Source organism: Bubalus kerabau, chromosome 1 (genome assembly GCF_029407905.1).
Source record: "Bubalus kerabau isolate K-KA32 ecotype Philippines breed swamp buffalo chromosome 1, PCC_UOA_SB_1v2, whole genome shotgun sequence".
NCBI lineage: Eukaryota > Metazoa > Chordata > Mammalia > Artiodactyla > Bovidae > Bubalus > Bubalus kerabau.
Genome location: NC_073624.1, coordinates 111,350,028 through 111,371,002, shown reverse-complemented (window position 1 = coordinate 111,371,002; position 20,975 = coordinate 111,350,028). Strand labels below are relative to the sequence as shown.

General features: G+C 35.9%; 1 protein-coding gene across 4 annotated transcripts in view; it reads right to left on the bottom strand.

Annotated features, from left to right (window-relative positions):
• The window catches only part of PPFIA2 (PTPRF interacting protein alpha 2), a 496,123-nt gene that overhangs the window by 83,759 nt on the left and 391,389 nt on the right, over positions 1-20,975 (bottom strand). For 3 of the 4 annotated variants that reach the window (XM_055586841.1, XM_055586848.1, XM_055586854.1), the window contains 5 exons: positions 17,173-17,264; positions 12,139-12,274; positions 10,569-10,789; positions 4,014-4,251; positions 322-351 (listed from right to left, as the gene is read on the bottom strand). In XM_055586841.1, the coding sequence (XP_055442816.1) occupies positions 322-351; positions 4,014-4,251; positions 10,569-10,789; positions 12,139-12,274; positions 17,173-17,264 (717 nt within the window). Of the gene's footprint in view, positions 1-321; positions 352-4,013; positions 4,252-10,568; positions 10,790-12,138; positions 12,275-17,172; positions 17,265-18,436; positions 18,807-20,975 lie in introns of those variants that run through there. The other variant, XM_055586857.1, reaches the window with a different exon arrangement.

Here is a 20,975-nt window from a genome sequence, read left to right as displayed (position 1 = left end):
GTTAAAACCTACATTTTAAAACAAACATCACTGTTCTAGTATCAACAGTAAACTATCTAATTATTCCAAAAGAGGTCTAAAAATTCTGTGGAAAATCAGGATAATTTAGTCCCCACAGTCTAAACATTACCCTAGAAAGTATAAACAATTTTATCTTTAGACATTTGCTCTTATGATTGCATTTAAGCAATTCAAAAGCACTTAAATGTTTTTAATATTTTTATGTTAATAAAATGCTTCAATTATCAGAAAGATAATTTTAAATCTTTCATAGAAAAAACAACATTCAATTAGTAATCATATCAAAGAAATGTACAGTACCTTTCTCCGATGTTTCCTTAGATCACTTGGCTATGATTGGCAGTAATAAAAACAACACAAAACAGAACCAGTTAATGATTATCATTTGACCATGTCACAAATTTAAATAGTAGCTATAATTTAACTTTCTTTTTTTAAATTTTAATTCCATTCTTTTCAAAATAAATGTCTTTTAATCACTATAAGAGCATTCCTCCAGGGAGCTATTTTCAAGAGGAAACTTCCTAGACGGCAAGGTAGAGGGGCAGGTCTTCATGAAGGGATTATGTGTACGTGCCTGAAACATGAGCTGTGAGACACAGACCTTAGGGAATATGAAACATACATGAAGTGACTAGCCAGAAGTAGACATGGGACTATATCCTCCCAAGGAAATATAGATGGGAGTGAAGAAGATTATGTGTAAAGGGAGAGCCAATGCACACACAAGTAGTTTATAAACATTCCCTTTTATCTTGCCTATGCGGGCCTTGGATCTCCTTTGGGCAGTTATGCTATTCCTACGTGATCTCAAACTTTCTGACATCTGAAATACTGAAAGCTTCTGCTTTCTCAGATGCTATTACCCAAATACCGAAAACTCTGGCTTCAGTAAGTACAGCATATATCTGGGGCTTCTGTTTTCTTCATAGTGCTCTCTTACAGAATTAAACAAAATGAAAAAGTTATTTCTTTATGACCTCAGATAAAACTTATTCACTTAATATTTGTTAATTTTTCTTATGTAAGGAAAACACTTGTTAAACTATTTCATTATAGTTTACATTTCTGTTGCTATGGAAAATTGGGTTGATTTACCTCATTCAATATTCTAAATAACTAGATATCACTAACGTTATGTATGCCTCTGGATTTGTGGTGAGGTAAAGGTATATATCAATAGGTTTTATTACCAGGACAAATACCTACCTATGTTTGCTAAATTTGTAAATATAAACAATATGAGTGAATACAATGTCTTTTAAATCTCTGCTTGTCTGTCTTTAGAATTTCAAATTTTGCTTTGATTTCAAATTTATATTAAAACATGAATTACATCCAACAAAATTATTTTTTCCTCCAATATTTTCTACAGGTAAAGTAAAACCTGTCTTTCACTGTAACAATAATGAATTTGATGACAAAGTTCTACTAGGTGATAAGGACCTCCTGGATTTTATTTTTTGTTTTATTGAGTCAGATATTAAACATTTTAAATGTTTAATTTTTGTTTACCTTTTTGCTTTTTATCCTCAGGAAATTCTCTAAATAGCTTTTAAGTTCTCTAATTATAGTATAATAATGTTCATTTACCATTGTTTTATTTATAACTGTTCAAGAAAATGCATGAGAGCAGTGGCATCCTATTCATACACAACCAAACATTAAGTCTAAATGGATACAAATATATTATTTTGTTATTATAAACATAACAACACTGTCAAGGGTTATAATGCTAATATATAATGAAAATACTTAAAAGGTCAAAATAATAGGTTGAAAAAGTGTTGAAAATAATAGCAATACAGAAATAACCAAAGTTCTCTTGGCTTGAATGCTAGGTAAATTATACCCTTGTGGGCCAATATTCTAACTACAGCTTTGATGACAAGTAGATCATCAATACATAGCATAAATTACACATGCATAAACTAAGCCAAATACAATATCATTTTTAATGACTCTAATCAGATGGATGGTTCCCGGATTTTAGAGGGGAGTGCATACCCCACAGCCTGTGGGATTTCAGTTCCCTGACTAAGGATCAAAACTGTGTTCCCTTTAGTGGACATGTGGAGTCTTAACCACTGGACCACCAAGGAAGTTCGGTTCCTAGATTTCTAAAATAAGGAAATCATAATTTGGTCATAGATTAAAATGTAGCTCAGTATATTTGGTTAGTTTATCTTAGTACATTGGCTAAAAGGTTGTGCTGTTTCTAGCTGGGATCCGCTTTGATTAGTTGGTCTTTATTTGGATTTTCCATCTGGAAATAAGCAAGGAATAGGACACAACTGAAGCGACTTAGCAGCAGCAGCAGCAGCAGCAGCAGGATACTCAATGGTTGAAGGAGGTATTTCCTTTTTAATTTTTTTTCATCATTTCTCTTTTATATAGATTTTATTGCCTGGAAGTTTCATAGTTGTAAAGACTTTGGATATAGGAAATACTGCCTCATAAATAGCCTTCTGTTCCAATTTTCAGTTGCAAAATTAAAGAAAAACATACCTAAACTGATATACATAGTAGAAATTTTATGAAGATAAAATCTAAAAATTATTTACTTACAAGGTAGTTTTCCCCTTGGGGTGAGAATATTATATATACACACACACACACAGACATACATATATGCACACATGTGTGCATTTATATATATATTAATTCTAATGCCATTTTTTGCCTCAATACACATTATTGCAACATATTTTTTTAAAAGATTTATTCAATGATCATTTAGAAATTGAGTTAAACTTCATTGTTCATATATTATACACATGTACACAGATGCAGGCAATGTGACACTTTTTATAGAGGCTTCACAGCCTTCTGACCAGAAATACTATATACACTTCATATTCATATTCTTCTGTCCTATTATTAATTTCTCCTCCACTTGTTATACTTGTACTAGATTTTTGCAGTATACCATCTATTATTTGATCTATTTGCATTTTAATTAATCTCCATCTCCAAACTTTTATTTTTAATATAAATTTTATTGTTTTAATATAGTTCTAATATTCATGACAAAACTCAGATTTTCCCCTCATAAAGAGTTCAGAATATTTAAATCTTCACTATTGTTGTCCTTTCAACATATTTCCCAGGTAATCACAGAAAATATATTGAAATATATTTCCCTCCTAATCACTGAAAACAACAAAGATAAAATAGTATATGCTTTTGACCTAGCAAATTTGAAGAAAAATTCAGCTCCTCTTTACTAGCTGTGTTGAACAAGGACACTTATCCGTATTCTCAACATTTCAATTACTTATGGTCAAGATAACACCCTTTGATTTTCAAATGCTGTCATGAGAATAAAGTGACTAAACATCATGACAGTCAGCAGTCACTCTACCTACATTATTTTTGGCAAGGGGTATTTTAATTTTTCTTTCATATGTTAAGAGTACTTCATAATTTAGATTTCTGACTTTTAATCTCAAATGAAGATACATGAAATAAAAGATTAAAGGATAAAGAAGGGTGAAACTTTTGACATGGAATTATAAAGCTCAGGAAATTGCTGCTATTGTTTTAGAATTTAAGCTCTTCTTTTAGAATTATAATTTTACATTATAAAATTATAACATTCTATGTTGGTGTATTGAAGAAATTATAATAAATAATTTTGAAACTTACTGTGTTAAAAAAAAACACCCAGTCTCAATGTACTTCATCAAGATGTCATAAGTAAAAAGGAGCTTAATGGTTTAAATTATTCAGATTTCTGATGCGATATTTAGATTTCTGCTCTTCCTTCCATTTACTAATTATGTGGCCTTGGGAAATTATAGCTGTGTAGGCTTCATTTCGTTATTTTACAGTTGGATTAATATTTGTACTTATCACATAGGTTTATTAAGAAAAAAAAGAAAAATGATAAAACACACAGAAAGCTTTTAGATGAGAAGAAATATCCACTAAATTTTAGCTAATGCATCAGTAATTCTAATGGAAGCAAAGGTTCTCTGGACACATCATACCAGTGTCATGACTCCCATCCGGTCCATTTCCCTGGCAGGACTTCGAGGTGTGAGCTTTGGTGTTGAGTGTCCACTAGGGGGAGATGAGCTGGCCAGCGAAGAAGCTGTGACCGAGGCAGTGATGGAGGTACCTGGGTGGACCCTTGCTAAATTCAGGCCTTCCAGACTCACACTAGCCACTCTGTTCTCAATTTCTTCAGCACGTAACTCTGTGGATTCTTTTTCTTCTTGAATTAGTCTGAAAGATATTAGTTTAATTTTGATACATTACATGTTGTTATAAAGTTATTAATATTTGGAATTCATCAAATAAATAAATGAATAAATAACTGTGAATATTTTTATGTCAAATCGAACATTTTTATTTTTTCCCTAGACAATATAACTTTAAATAAACTCCAGAGACTTCTTGGCTGAGAACTAGAAAATCTTTCTTTTCAAATGACATATAATCCCTTGGGTTTACAGTTTGATACCCTTTCTATACTGCTGCTGCTGCTGCTAAGTTGCTTCAGTCGTGTCGGATTCTGTGCAACCCCATAGACGGCAGCCCACCAGGCGCCCCTGTCCCTGGGATTCTCCAGGCAAGAACACTGGAGTGGGTTGCCATTTCCTTCTCCAATGCATGAAAGTGAAAAGGGAAAGTGAAGTTGCTCAGTCGTGTCCTACTCTTCACGACCCCATGGACTGCAGCCTACCAGGCTCCTCCATCCATGGGATTTTCCAGGCAAGACTACTGGAGTGGGGTGCCATTGCCTTCTCTGTTTTCTATACTACTACCTGTTAAAACTCTTTTAAAACTTTGAGTGTCTAGTTAATTACTGCCTCTAATCTTAATCTTACATTTGCACTTAGGAATTAATATGTGAGACTTTTAAGAACTCAAGTCTCAACAAGGTCATTGACTCTTATATCCTATCCAATGAAAAAGTATGATTGATAGACTCCTCAAAAAATGGTCATTCATAATTATAATTTGACCAAATAAAACCCTGACTTAGCCAACTTGCTTTTATATAAGCACTAACCAATTTAAATAATGTATATATGCTAGATAGTTAAATGTTTTAAGAAAAATTGTTGCTGTAAATGCTTCTGAGAAGACAAATCACTATTACTCTTTTTCTTTATCAGGGAGAAATTTCAAGAATATACATAAATTATTTATTACAAAGACACAAAGAATAAAGAACATTAGCGGGGTTGCTGCAAAGATCCTATTTAAGCTGAATCTATACACAATTTGCATATTGCTATAATAAAACTGTGTACCTATATAGTTTATTTGAAAAATGGGGGTTAGAAACATCTCTCCTGAGATCAGTTCAGTTCAGTTCAGTCGCTCAGTCGTTTCCGACTCTTTGCGACCCCATGAATCACAGCACGCCAGGCCTCCCTGTCCATCACCAACACCCGGAGTTCACTCAGACTCATGTGCATCGAGTCAGTGATGCCATCCAGCCATCTCATCCTCTGTCGTCCCCTTCTCCTCCTGCCTTCAATCTTTCCCCACATCAGGGTCTTTTCCAATGAGTCAACACTTTGCATGAGGTGGCCAAAGTACTGGAGTTTCAACTTCAACATCAGTCCTTCCAATGAACACCCAGAACTGGTCTCCTAGGATGGACTGGTTAGATCTTGCAGTCCAAGGGACTCTCAAAAGTCTTACCCAACACCACAGTTCAAAAGCATCAATTATTTGGCGCTCAGCTTTCTTCACAGTCCAACTCTCACATCCATACATGACCACTGGAAAAACCATAGTCTTGACTAGATGTACCTTTGTTGGCAAAGTAATATCTCTGCTTTTTAATATGCTGTCTAGGTTGGTCATAACTTTCCTTCCAAGGAGTAAGCGTGTTTTAATTTCATGGCTGCAATCACCACCTGAAGTGATTTTGGAGGCCCCCAAATAGTCTGACACTGTTTCCACTGTTTCCCCATCTATTTCCCATGAAGTGATGGGACCAGATGCCATGATCTTCGTTTTCTGAATGTTTAGCTTTAAGCCAACTTTTTCACTCTCCTCTTTCACTTTCATCAGGAGGCGTTTTAGTTCCTCTTCACTTTCTGCCATAAGGATGGTGTCATCTGCATATCTGAGGTTATTGATATTTCTCCCAGCATTCTTGATTCCAGCTTGTGCTTCTTCCAGCCCAGCGTTTCTCATGATGTACTCTGCATATAAGTTAAATAAGCAGGGTGACAATATACAGCCTTAACGTACTCCTTTTCCTATTTGGAACCAGTCTGTTGTTCCATGTCCAGTTCTAACTGTTGCTTCCTGACCTGCATATAGGTTTCTCAAGAGGCAGGTGAGGTGGTCTGGTATTCCCATCTCTTTCAGAATTTTCCACAGTGTATTGTGATCCACACAGTCAAAGGCTCTGGCATAGTCAATAAAGCAGAAATAGATGTTTTTCTGGAACTCTCTTGCTTTTTCCATGATCCAGCAGATGTTGGCAATTTGATGCATCCTGAGATAACTTCCTCTTAAGTATAAATGGATTACTGTGATTTCCAATGATATATAATCTTTAATTTCAAGGTAATGATCACCACAAAGTTTTCTTTTTACATATTTACTTTGGAAAAGTTTGGCAATTTCTTACAAAACTAAACATATTCTTAATATATAATTCAATAATTGTGTTCCTTGATATTTACCCAAAGAATATGAAAGCTGAGGTCCACACAAAAACCTGCGCATAGAGGTTTAGAACAATTTTATCCATGATTGTCCAAACTTAGAAACAACTAAGATATCCTTCAGTAGGTGAATGGATACATAAACTGGTACATTTATACAATGGAATAACATTCGGAGCTAAAATGAAATGAGCTATCAAGCCATGAAGAGATGTGGGGGAACAATAAATGTATATGATTAAATGAAATAAACCAATCTGAAGAGGCTACATATTGTATGAGTCCAAATATATGACACTCTGGAAAAGGCAACCTTGGATCCCCCCCAAAAAATTAGTGATTTCCAGGGGTTGGGAGGGGGAGAGGGTTGAATAGACAGAGCACAGTGAGTTTTTAGGACAGTAAAAATATTCTGTCTGTATGATATCATGATATTGGGTATACATCATCATGCATTTTCAGACAACCAACAGTGAACCAAAATGTGCAAATACTGTTTGATTCCTCTGATATGAGGTATTCAGAATAGTCAGGTTCATAGCATCAGAAAGTACATTGGTAGATGCCAGGAACCAGGACATGGGGTAGGGTGGGGAGGGTGAATGGCGAGTTAGTGTTTAATGGGGACAGAGTTTCAGTCCAGGAAGGTAAAAATTCAGAAGATGGGTGACGTTAAGAGTTGCAGAACAATGTGAATGTACTTCATGTTACTGAACTCTACAGATAAACATGGTTAAAATGTTGTTGTTCAATTGCTCAGTCATGCCTGACTCTTTGAGACCCCATGGACTGAAACAAGCCTGGCTTCACTGTCCTTCTCCATCTCCTGGAGATGTATGGCTCAAACTCATGTTCACTGAGTCAGTGATGTCATCCAACCATCTCAGCCTCTGTCATCCTCTTCTCCTCCTGCCTTCAATCTTTCTCAGTATGAGGGTCTTTTCTAATGAGTTGGTTCTTCATATCAGCTGGCCAAAGTATGGGAGCTTCAGCTCCAGCATCTGTCCCTCCAGTGAATATTCAGGACTGATTTTCTTTAGGATTGACTAGTTTGATCTGCTTGCAGTCCAAGGGACTCTCAACAGTCTTCTCCAACACCACAGTTCAAAAGTATCAATTCTTAGGTGCTCAGCCTTCTTTATGGTCCAACTCTCACACCCATACATGACTACTGGAAAAACCATAGCTTTGGTTATATAGACCTTTGTGAGCAAAGTAATGTCTCTGCTTTTTAATATGCTGTCTAGGTTGGTTATAACTTTTCTTCCAAGAAGCAAGTGTCTTTTAATTTAATGGCTGCAGTCACCGTCTTCAGTGATTTTGGAACCCAAGAAAATAAAGTCAGCCACTGTTTCCACTGTTTCCCCATCTACTTCCCATGAAGTGATGGGACCAGATGCCATGATCTTTGTTTTTTGAATATTGAGTTTTAAGTCAGCTTTTTCACTCTCCTCTTTCGCCTTCATCAAGAGACTCTTTAGTTTCTCTTTGCTTTCTGACATAAGGATGGTGTCATCTGCATATCTGAGATTATTGATATTTCTCCTGGAAATCTTGATTCCAGCTTGTGCTTCATCCAGCCCAGCATTTCACACGATGTACTCCTCATATCAGTTAAATAAGCAGGGTGACAGTATACAGCCTTGGCATACTCCTTTTCCAATTTGGAACCAATCCATTGTTTCATGTCTGATTCTACCTGCTGCTTCTTGACCTGCATACAGATTTCTCAGGAGGCAGGTTAGGTGATCTGGTATTCCCATCTCTTTCAGAAGTTTCCATACCACACAGTCAAAAGCTTTGGCATAGTCAATAAAGAAGAAGTAGATGTTTTTCTGGAACTCTTTCTTTTTCGATGATCCAATGGATTTGGCAATTTGATCTCCGGTTCTTCTGCCTTTTCTAAATCCAGTTTGAACATCTGGAAGTTTTCAGTTCACATGCTGTTTTAGCCCAGCTTGAAGAATTTTGAGCATTATCTTGCTAGCATGTGAAATGAGTGCAATTGTGTGGTGGTTTGAGCATTCTTTGGCATTGCCTTTCTTTGGGATTGGAATGAAAACTGACCTTTTCCAGTCCTGTGGCCACTGTTGAGTTTTCTGAATTTGCTGGTATATTGAGTGCAGCACTTTAAAGCATCATCTCTTAGGATTTGAAATAGGTCAGCTGGAATTCCATCACCTCTACTAGCTTTGTTCATAGTGACGTTTCCTAAGGCCCACTTGACTTCATAGTTGAGGATGTCTGGCTCTAGGTGAGTGATACACCATCACGGTTATCTGGGTCATTAAGATCTTTTTTGTATAGATCTGTGTATTCTTGCCACCTCTTGTTAACATCTCCTGTTTCTCTTAGATCCATACCATTTCTGTCCTTTATTGCGCCAGTTTTTGCATGAAGTGGTTAAAACAGTATGTTCTATATTATGTGACTTTTACTACAATAGTGTTAGTCGCTCAGTCATGACCGATTCTTTGTGACCCCACGGACTGTAGCCTGCCAGGCTCCTCTGTCTATGGAATTTCTCAGGCAAGAATACTAGAGCAGGTAGCCATTCCCTTCTTCAGGGGATCTTCCCAATTTACAGATCAAATCCAGGTCTCCTGGATTGCAGGAAGATCCTTTACTGTCTGAGCCACCAGGGAAGCCTCTTTACCACAATAAAATGACATTAAAAAAAAAAAAAGGGTGAACCAGAATGTAAATTATGGATTAGAAAAATATGCTGCATCAATGTAAGTTCATCAGTTGTAACAAAAACTACTCTTATTAAGGATGTTGACAATGGGGGAGGATATGCATGTTTGAGGCCAGGAGGTATATGGGAACTCATTCCACTTTTCTCTCAATTTTGCTCTGAATCTTAGACTTCTCTAAGAAATGACATTATTAAAAATTCTAATATAATTACTCTTAATTATAATATTTCACTTACACAAAGAATATGAATTCTGTTAGTCTGAAGTTTATTATCATGGTACCGTTTAACTTCACCCAAAGATCAGAATCCCAAAGCAAGTTTTAATAACGTAACATAGTACAACATTAATAATGTTTAAACACATTCCAATGGAAAAACTGCCTCCTCTTCAAAAAAAAAGAAATTTTGTACTTTAAAATGATTGGCCATACATGACTCCAGAAAAACCTGGTGAGAGGTGACATGGTTTTGCTAAATAAAAAAATACAGTTTTAAACTCTAGGCATTCTATTAATTGTAAAGAAAAATCAAATTAGAGGAACTAGTTGAGTAAGAGATAGGTTGAAGTTTAATCAAACTAAAGATCCAGTGCTACTCAGATATTCAATTCATTTGGAAAACTGATCGAAGATTTCACCTTTACCTCATTCATTTATATTGCTCTAATATCATTGACTGCAAGGAGATCCAAACAGTCCATTCTAAAGGAGATCAGTCCTGGGTGTTCTTTGGAAAGAATGCTGCTAAAGCTGAAACTCCAGTACTTTGGCAACCTCGTGCGAAGAGTTGACTCATTGGAAAAGACTCTGATGCTGGCAGGGATTGGGGGCAGGAGGAGAAGGGGACGACAGAGGATGAGATGGCTGGATGGCATCACTGACTCGATGGACGTGAGTCTGAGTGAACTCCGGGAGTTGGTGATGGACAGGGAGGCCTGGTGTGCTGCAATTCATGGGGTCGCAAAGAGTCGGACACGACTGAGTGACTGAACTGAACTGAACATCATTAATCTGCATTTTTCACATATGTTTCTTATAAAAGCTGTCCTAAGTTTATCCTGGGAAACTGTGAAACTGTACATTATAATTCCGTAGGCGCAGAGTGAGGTCTGAGTATCTGGATGCCAGTGCTTCTGATTTGATGATCACAATTTTAGAATCAAGGTCTACCAATCCCTTAAGACCATCAGAAATCATTGAACTCACCTGATTTCCTTGTTGATCGCATCCAGTTGTTCCTGAAGCATCATGGCCAGTGTCTGGGCATCAGAATGACCACTTGGAGAGAGAAGATCCATTGAGCTGAAAATTGTTTCTCTATCGTCATCATCAATGTCAGACATCTCTGTGTCACTTTCAAAAGGGTGGCTGCTTAGCACTCCAATTTGTTGAGTTCTATTCCACTCATGATCTCCAAGAGATTTCACCTGGAAGGTAAAGGAAAAATTACAGTATATTTCATCTTGCTCATTTTCAAAGCACTATTTTGAAAATAAAAACCAAAAACACACATGCTTTTATAGCTTCCTTGGCAAAAGCAGAATTGATTATTAACATTTTATTTATCATGTCAATAAGATAGTTCCTTGATACTTAAGTAATGGAAAGTACTAATTTCAGCATAAATATCAATATTTTAATAGGAATAAAAATGTTAAACTTCTGTATGATTTTTAGTTCAACTTCAATTCAAGGTAGTACTTATTTTAAAAGATCTATGTTTCCAATGTTTTCACATTTTGTAAATGTAACAATCTCTATTTACTTGTACTTAAGCATTTCCATTTCTTATACTATTAATAATTAGCCTGAGGGAACAAATATTATCACACAATAAATTACACAGGAATTCTTTCTCCTGTATTCTAACAAAGTAGCAAAAACATTGAAAAAATTTAATTTAATCTCCACTGCTCTGGTTGCTTAAATGCCTCATTGATTTTTTTAAGCCCAAGGCACATCAATTTACATGACTATGTTTTTAAAATTAATACAATAAATCCTCCATATGAGTAACAGTCTTAAGTAACCAAGAGACCAGTGCTTGAAATTTCAGGCTATGACCTGAAGGCAGGAGATGGCTGAAAGAAAGAGAGCAGTCCTAGATTTCCTGCTATTTACAAGTGGGTTTTCATTTTTGTGATGATGTAAAATGATTTTGGGGGGGACCACAAAAGTGATATTGTCCAAAAGGCCATTTTTGGCCACATGGCATAATTTGAAATCACTCAAATACAGACACAAGTTTAGACTCATCACTTGGCTGACTATGCAAGGTAGGACACGTAAAATTTCTGAGCTTCAATTTTTTTCATACATGAAATTAGTATAAAATAGTACTCAATTTATAAGGTTACATGAATAAATACTTGACACATGCTTAGTTCAACTTTTGGTACCTAGTAGGTGTTTTATGTTGGACTTCCCAGGTGGTGCTAGTGGTAAAGAACCTGCCTGTCAAAGCAGGAGATATAAGAGATGCATGTTTGATCCCTGGGTCGAGAAGATCCCCCTGGAGAAGGGGATTCTTGCCTGGAGAGTCCCACGAACAGAAGAGCCTGGTGGGCTATAGTCCATACAGTCATAAAGAGTCAGACATGACTAAAGTAACTTAGCACATGCACAGGGGTTTTATGTTAGCTATAGTTAAAAAAAAAATCTGTCATATATAACACATGAAACTAACAAAAATGAATGCTTTCAGTATAAAAATACTATCCAAAATGGAAGAGCATATTTACTTAAACCATCAAAGACTTGAAATCAAAAGCTTAACCTTTGTCTCATCTCTCCGCACACCCATGCGGCCTCTCCTTGGTCTTCTTATTACTTTAGTTGTTCTGTAATCAGACTGGCTGTCCACTAGGGATCCAACAGAATACCGCAGCTCGGCTGAGGTGTCTAGATGAGTTCTGGAAATGAGGAAAACTTATCAGCAAATCACCATCCACCACTTAATTGGCAACAAAACTCAAACGCTCAAGGGGGAGGAAAATATGTTATGAATCTTAGAGGTCTCTTCAGAGGCTTACATCATAAATTCCAGTCTCAGGTTCATTCTGAAGATCAGGTTCATTTTAGAATAGTAAAAAGCCTTTCTGTTCATTCATTATCATTTTCAAACTCCCTAGTCAATTGAAACATGTTAAGATTGACAACCAAAATCCACTGGCTTATATTCTGACAACTCTTTTATTTTGAGCTATTTAGTGGATAATCCAATACATTTTATTTATCACTGTGTTTGTTTTAAATATTCTTCATTAACCTAAGAGAAAAATAAGTAAACTTTTTGAGTCACTGCATTATCTATTTTCCTGTTTTATTTTTTGATTTAGGAAATTAACGAAATACTTAAAATCAGATTGACCTAAGGTTAATAAATTTTTTTTTTTGGAAAATAAAATAGGATAGTCCACCAGAACAGTTTTTCAGGTTTGGATAAGACATTGTTCCAAAAATATTAAGGAAGAATCTTTTAATAAGCACATTCAATTCTGAAATCTGCTTAGAGATAAAACACTTTGAAAATTCTAATTGGAAAATATCATCAGACTAGTTTTCAATAAACATGAAAATAAAGTACATTGTAATTGAAGTGCACTAAAGGTTTCTCCAAGTATATTATTTATATATGGATTTATATAAAATTAAGTTTGCAGCTATAGTAATGATGATAATAACAAATGCAACATGCTGTCATATAAATGATCCATCATCAGTAGGAAATACTCTTAAAGCTGTTTTCTCTTGAACTTGGGGCTTTTGTTGATATACTCTGCTCTTACTCTCAGTTCTCTTTGCGGACAAAAACAAACATCTCCAAATACTTGGCAAGACTATAAAAGGTTAGGTGAGTTCTGGGTTTTTGAAGAAGTAGAAGATACTGACTTAATTGATGCAGGTTCTTGTTTAGCCCAATTGGATGTTAAAACAGATGAACTAAGGAATCATCCTCCAAATAGATGACAGCTATTGTTTTTATAGCAGCGAACGTGAGGCTTAATCAGGCAAAATGGCTTTATTGTGAACTAGTTATATATTAAAAACTAGCCAATCAGGCCATAGCCATTAAATGGCACAACTGTCAGTCTTTATTTATAGCAGAGGATTTAAGTTTTATCAAGACAAAGATCAGATTTTAGTCACCATTGTGTGTTCAAGGAGATATTCCTAGAATATAATAAGAACTTGATAAATATCTGGTAAGACAAGAAATGAATGCAATTGATTATATTAATAATATAGTCTAAACTGTCCAGGTCAGCATATTCCCTAACGACCTTTATTAGTCTATGGCTGCTTAGGGTAATGTCTCTTTGGGCACTAGAGTTTCTAAAATTATAACTCATCATGCTAGGAGTATTGTTTTCATGTTGTTTTATCTCTCAATTCCAGGTCATCAATAAAAACATTAAACAAACACAGATCTGGCCCCATTGATGCCCTCCTCAAAACTCTTCATTGTTCTTACAAAGCCCTCTACCTGGGCTTCTACTTCCCAGCTTCATTTCCATTTACTCTCAAAGTCAAACTTTCTTTTGCTTCAAGCCTTTGAACATGCTATTCTTTCTGTCTCTTCACACATTTATGTGATTACTATTTCTTAAGTTTCTCTTTAAGCTGAGGCTTAAAAGTCTCAACGTCATATACTACTCTAGCTCCTGCTATTCCCTGTATGAATGTGAATTCCCTGTGTGAATGTGAATGTGTTAGTCGCTCAATTGTGTCCAACTCACAGAGAGTCCATGGACTGTAGCCTGCCAGGTTCCTCTGTTCATGAAATTTTCCAGGTAAGAATACTGGAGTGGGTAGCCATTCCCTTCTCCAGGGGATCTTCCTGACCAGGTCTCCTGCATTGCAGGCAGACTCTTTATTGTCTGAGCCAACAGGGAAGGCCTGTAATCCTCAAATTCGTATTTGTGCATTTTCCATCTGGAACATGTATTCTTCACTACCATCACCTATCTCCAATGTCACAACATTTCACAAGTAGAAAGCATTTAAGTTATCTTGAAAGAACAAAAGACCTGAAGCAACACTAATTGTAGGAAAGCATTGCTTATACTTTATTGGAAGCAGTTACTCCTCACCTCTCTCCCTTTATTCAACTCTGATCTGTCAGAGGCAGTATTTCCATATATTTCAATTTTTAAATTATTTTTGGTGTACAATATTTTGAGAGGCATTGGCAGATAGATGTAAGTTACAACACAGTCCCTGGTTCCCTTAAACAAGGAACCATGTGGTTTCCCCTCCAGGATCTCCTGGGACTCTTGAATACAATCTCATAAAGGAACTTGCACAGATAGTAGGTATGAATTTCTTGGAGAAAACCTGTTGCACATTCCTCTGCTTCCTGGGATGTCCTTTCTTGTCCTCTGCAATTATCCAGGTCCTAACCTTTCTCCAGAGATGAGCCAAATGAGGCCTTTTTCCTGTCACTTTGGAACTCATTTTTCTTTCTTATCATCATTGTCACCATATATATCACTGAATTAATAACTTCAGTTCAGATATATAAATCATAATAAAACATTAGAAAAATGAACATTATTTTCAAAACACTATATTAGTAGAGGATATTAGTCACTGTCTCTCTCACTCCAGCTCATCTCTTCCTACTTCCCCCTGTAAGATCAAAAACTAGATGAAGTTCTCATGTACTTTGTTTTCTTTATTTCTTTTTCAATTGTGTGCACTCAGAATATGATTGTTCAAGAAATAATTTGTTTAATAAAGTTTCAGTTGTCTCTTAACTTTTTATAAATTAGCTGTCTTAATAATTCCTATAATACTTAATATTTGTGAGTTGATTTACTGTTTACAAAACACTCTTTTCTCACTTGTCTCATCTTATCTGCAAAGTAAACTTGTCATAAAATGTTATTTTATATGTAATTAATGTAAATATATATATATATTTAATTTGAGTTTATTAAGGAAAAAAGGGTTTTCCAAAATCAAACAGTTATTTTGTTATTATATGCCTAAGACCTAGGAATGTCAACTTACTTATTTTTAGTCTATTGTTGTTTCCACTACAACCTGTTGTACCAAAGAATAGTTGTTCCCTATGTAGTTCCCAGGAGAAGGCAATGGGACCCCACTCCAGTACTCTTGCCTGGAAAATCCCATGGACAGAGGAGTCTGGTGGGCTTCAGTCCATGGGGTCGCTAAGAGTTGGACACGACTGAGAGACTTCACTTTCAGGCATTGGAGAAGGAAATGGCAACCCACTCCAGTGTTCTTGCCTAGAGAATCCCAGGGACGGGGGAGCCTGGTGGGCTGCCGTCTATGGGGTCGCACAGGGTCGGACACGACTGAAGTGACTTAGCAGCAGCAGCAGCAGCATGTAGTTCCCAGGCTTCCCTGACGATTCTTCATTGTCAATAAATGTCACATTGTTAGGCTCCCATGGTGACTGACTACAGTGATAAACTTTAGATAGCACTTTTACAACTCTGTATTTCTGAGACTGAAGGTAAAAAAGACGATGAATGTAGACCTGTGGCGGATTCATTTTGATATTTGGCAAAACTAATACAATTAAGTAAAGTTTAAAAATAAAATAAAATTAAAAAAAAAAAAAAAGACGATGAAATGGCCATTTGATCCTAATAAAATATACATTTGTTGATTGAATAATGCTAGTTCTGTGTATTTACTCTGTTGGCGTTTTCTTTCATCTTTACCATTATCATCATCATCATCACCATGTATATCACTGAATCAATAACAAGTTCAGATATAATAAAATCATAATAAAACAGAAAAATAAACATTATTTTCAAAATCAAAGATCTACATATCTAAAAGTTCCTTGGGTGTATATACACCTGTAGAACTGTGTTTCTTATATTAAACTGAATTCAAAATTCTGAATTTTGTTTTTATTAATACTCACATTGAAGAGAATATAAGTACTTTTAGGAGTTTTTTTAATTTGGATTTTTACCTGAATGCTTGAAAAATGCTTTACTAGATATGCATTTCTTCAACAATATCTATTGAGAGTCTAATATATATATATATATTTTGGGGGGTGCGGAAATTATAGTACTCAAAACAGGCAAAAAACTCCAACCCTTGTGGAGCTAACATTCTTAGGATAAGCTTAAGACCAAAAAAAAAAGCACTTTTATAATAGAAGTCTGTGGTGGTCAAAAGTTTCAAATAGCTGATACTGTGTTGTTTAACAAATAAATGCTTGTTATTAACTTAGATATGTATCTATCTACATAGTAAATAAATATCTCTTTGCTTTTTTTAAAAGATGAGGTATTGACTCAAAGCAGCTGAGTACAAATAAATTTACTTGAAAATTTTTTAACGTAGTTCTCCTTCCCTCTTTTGCCTCGACAAAAACAGATCATTACCAATGATGAGTAAATATAAGTAGTCATAACCAATGATGCATCTTCAGTAACAGGAAACACTGAAAGCATTTCTGCATGTAGAGAAAACGACTGATGCCTCTTCCTAGAAAAACATGTAATCTCTATATCTATAGCTCCACTTCTTAATGCACGGTTTATAATATATAAGAAGACATATATTTCTATATATACTAAATGAAGAATACAAAAGGTAATGATTTATATTTTATTACATGTTTGAGGAAAGAATTACTAAATTAGAGAATTATTTTGGAGCATAGAAACTATAAATCAGTAAGGAATCAAAATAGGGCAATGCCTGCTGACCAACGGAAGGCATTTAGTTATTTTATTTGAGGAGATGCAAAACCCATAAGAAAAGTCACATTGATTTTTGGTGAACTATAGATAAGCTTTTAATTTAATATTACCTTGGCATTGTGGGTTCAATTAAAGAGCCAGTTCTCATTTTCAACTGGTCAAGTTCGGATCTCAGCTTTTCAATTTCTTCTGCTAACCTTTCCTAAAAATCAAAGAGGTATTACTCGGATGATAGGCATATACCAATAATACCAACATTCAATTATGATAAACCAACTACTAAGCTTAATAACTTTCTCAAAATGGAAAAATAATTAATATATTTTTATTAAGTATTGTTAGATATGACAGCAAAAAATGCCTGACTTTCCCCTTGAGATGAAAATGTGACAGAAGAAATTAATACAATTTTACCCACATTCTCTAGTACTCACTAATCCTAAATCTTTCTAAACATATGGGAAAACTATGATCATGACTAGCTATATACACATCACTTCAAAATCAGAGTAGAAAGCATAACTGTTAAAAAATCAAGAAAAGGTTAAGAAAAGGATGATTAAAAAGTCATCACCTGATATGAGCTAAAATTATTAGCTTGATATTGGTACAATAACTTGTGCATCTGAGAATTTTCTAAGATTGGCATTATCAGTTTCAGTCTGTAAATTTATGAAGACAAGAGTGATCTTATAGCCCTTAATTAAATGCTCATGTAACCACTCAATTTTGTTTTTGTGATTATAAATTTTATAGCATTATAAATGTTTAAATGTGTCCTTCTATATTTTCCATTGCTGTTATTTTTCCCCCTTGCAGGGGCCAATGATGGCCATTTTGTGGACTCATACTTCTTTTCTCACCATGACCTTTTTTCACTGTGGCCTTTGCAATGTTTATCGTATCTGTTCTTTTTATTCTTTCTACTGCCATCCTATATTACACATATTTTTACCTTTTTCCTGAATTATTTTACCAACTTCCACAGAGGCATTGTTCCCTTCCATCTCTTGCCCACACATTCCTCTGCTAGCTGTATCATCTTTAAAGACATATATGATCAAATAAAACTCTTGCTTATAGTTATCTGATACATTCTTATTATATTTATTAATTCATTGATTCATTATTTCCACAAATATACCATGAGCACCTCTTGTGTGGTAGGCTTTAAGATACAGCATGCACGCTACAGCAATGAACTACCAAATTTCCTGCCCTCATGTAATTTACAATCTAGCAGAAAAGACAGTAAACAATTTGGGTTTATAGGATGTTGGTAGGAAGTAGAAAATAGGAGAGTAAAGGAAGGCTCTGAATTAAGTGATCCTTGAGCAAAGACAGAGAGAAAGGGAGGGAGATAAAAAAAAATACCTTCAGGAAAGGAATGGCAAGTAGAAGGAACGGTGGGTGCAAAGGCCTCTTTGGGGGACCACATTTGGTGAGGGAGAGGGCAAGGAGGCTTTTGTGTCTGGACTGGAAAAGTTAAGGAGAAAGGCAAGCGGTAATGGGTTTAGGAAATCATGCTAACAGGATTTGGTAAGGGTAGGCCTGAAAGCTCTGTGAACCATCTTAAAGTGTCTGGCTTTTACTCTGAGTGAGATAGGGAATGACTTGGGGATTTTTGGGTAGAGAAGTGACCTGATGATTTTGATGGCTGTGAGGTGAACTGATGAATGGGACTGGAAGGCAGGGAAGAAATAAAATTATTACTGCTCTTCCAAAAACAGGCCAGGAGGATTATGGCTTGGACAACCGTGGTGTCAGAAGAGAATGGCAAGGATATTGTCTGCATTCTGAAGATAGAACTGAGAGAATTTGCTATTGAATGGGCTAAGGGATGTGGATCAAGAAAGAGGTCAAGAATAGCTCCAAGATTTTTAACCTGAATAATGAAGGGGAAGAAGTTCTGACCTACTGACATGACTGCTGGGTGTTGATTAGGTTAGTTGGTAGTGGTGTTTTGGGAGTTGAGGGGATTACTTGTTAAGATGGAGATGCCCATGAATCCAAATAGAGATACTGAGTTGGCTCTTGAATAAATGAACTCCTTCAGGAACGAGGACCCAGTAGGTGATCTAAATTTATAAGCACTCAATTTACAAATGGTATTTAAAATCTATGAACTCACCAAGGACTGAACGTACAGAATATATCCAAGGATGGTCCTATGAACTTTAGAGATCAAGATAATGAAGAGAAACATGAAGAAAAGAAGTTGAGTATATGAAGGATTTTACTCATAATGGACTTTGCTGCTGCTGCTAAGTCGTGTCAGTCATGTCCGACTGTGTGCGACCCCATAGACGGCAGCCCACCAGGCTCCGTTGTCCCTGGGATTCTCCAGGCAAGAAAACTGGAGTGGGTTGCCATTTCCTCCTCCAATGCATGAAAGTGAAAAGTGAAAGTGAAGACACTCAGTTGTGTCTGACTCTCAGCGATCCCATGGACTGCAGCCTACCAGGCTCTTCCATCCATGGGATTCTCCAGGCAAGAGTACTGGAGTGGGGTGCCATTGCCTTCTCCATAATGGACTTTGAGTTATAGATAATTGAGTGGAAATTTGAGAAGTTATAGGAGATGTGGTTAGATTAGGAAATGTGTTCAGCTGTATGGAATGGCATTCAGAAATGACGTATGACTTGGGATTTGCTTCCTCTAGATACTGACATGAACAGGGATGTAAAGCATGGAATGATCTGTACTGCTGATTGCCTGGGCAGATTGTTGGAGTTATAAGGTTCAGGTAGGTGGTTGGGGAGTGGGTTCTGGGGATCTTGCCAGAAGCACACAGAGCTTTGAATAACATAACATTCCAGAATAGGATTGAGTCCAAAATTCACAATCTGGTAACACTCTAGTTCTTTAAACAAATACCAGTCACAGCAAACTTCTGGTGATTCAGCAAATCAACCATCTTGTTTTTTCTCCACGCTACTGCATAGGTATGTCCTCTTCCCTACCCTTCTCTGTTGGTTAAAATCATATGTGCCTTCAAGAGCTGGATGAAATGTCATCTTCTTCATGGAGACATTCTGAACTACTCCAGAAAGAATTAGATGCTATCTTCTAGGTACCATACTGAATTGTTCTAATACATCTATCTTTCAGGGGATAAGAGCATGTTCATCCTGACTGTGGGACAAAGTAGCTATTTTAAAATTAATATCATAATATGTAGCATTCAATATGGTTAGATGTACAATTGTTCCTTCTTCTCTTTATTCTCTCATCTTTTCCAATACCTTCCAAATGTCATATGTTGTCAGATCTTCCATCCCTTCCTTCTCCCTCTCCTTTTCTGCCTCTCTCCCTTCATTCCTTTCTTCCTACCATCTGTTTCTTCCTTCCCTCTATTACTCCCTCTTTCCCTCCCTCCTGCCCATCTCTGTTTCCATTCCTTTCATCTTTTGTTGAGCACACATTTAATAAGTCACTTATTAAGACAGTGATTAGGTATTATTTCATTTACCTATGCTGAACAAAATAAGACAAAATTGCTAACAAGAATTTTACATGCTAAGGAAGGAGGAAAAGACATTATCAATGACAGCTTTTAATGTTTCATAATCTGGTCCTTATCTGTCTAGTCTCTCATGTATTCTACAATAAGAATAACTGATTCCAGTAAAACTGCTAAGCACATTATTATTTAAGATCTCAAACCTAACTACTCATCCTCTCCCCACTCTAAGCACCTGCAATCAGGGCACAGGTACTGTATTTGAAAGACTTGCACCACAGTCCTATCTTTCCTTAAAGTTTTCTGAAACCTTCTTTAGAGCATCAGTATATGGTGCTCTCTCTTACCTGTAGTTCTTATTGTCTATTTCCCTCATTTGGCACTTGGCATCTGCTATTCTACAATTCATTGCCTTGTGCTTTTTTCTCCTGAGACTTTTTCAGATACTTT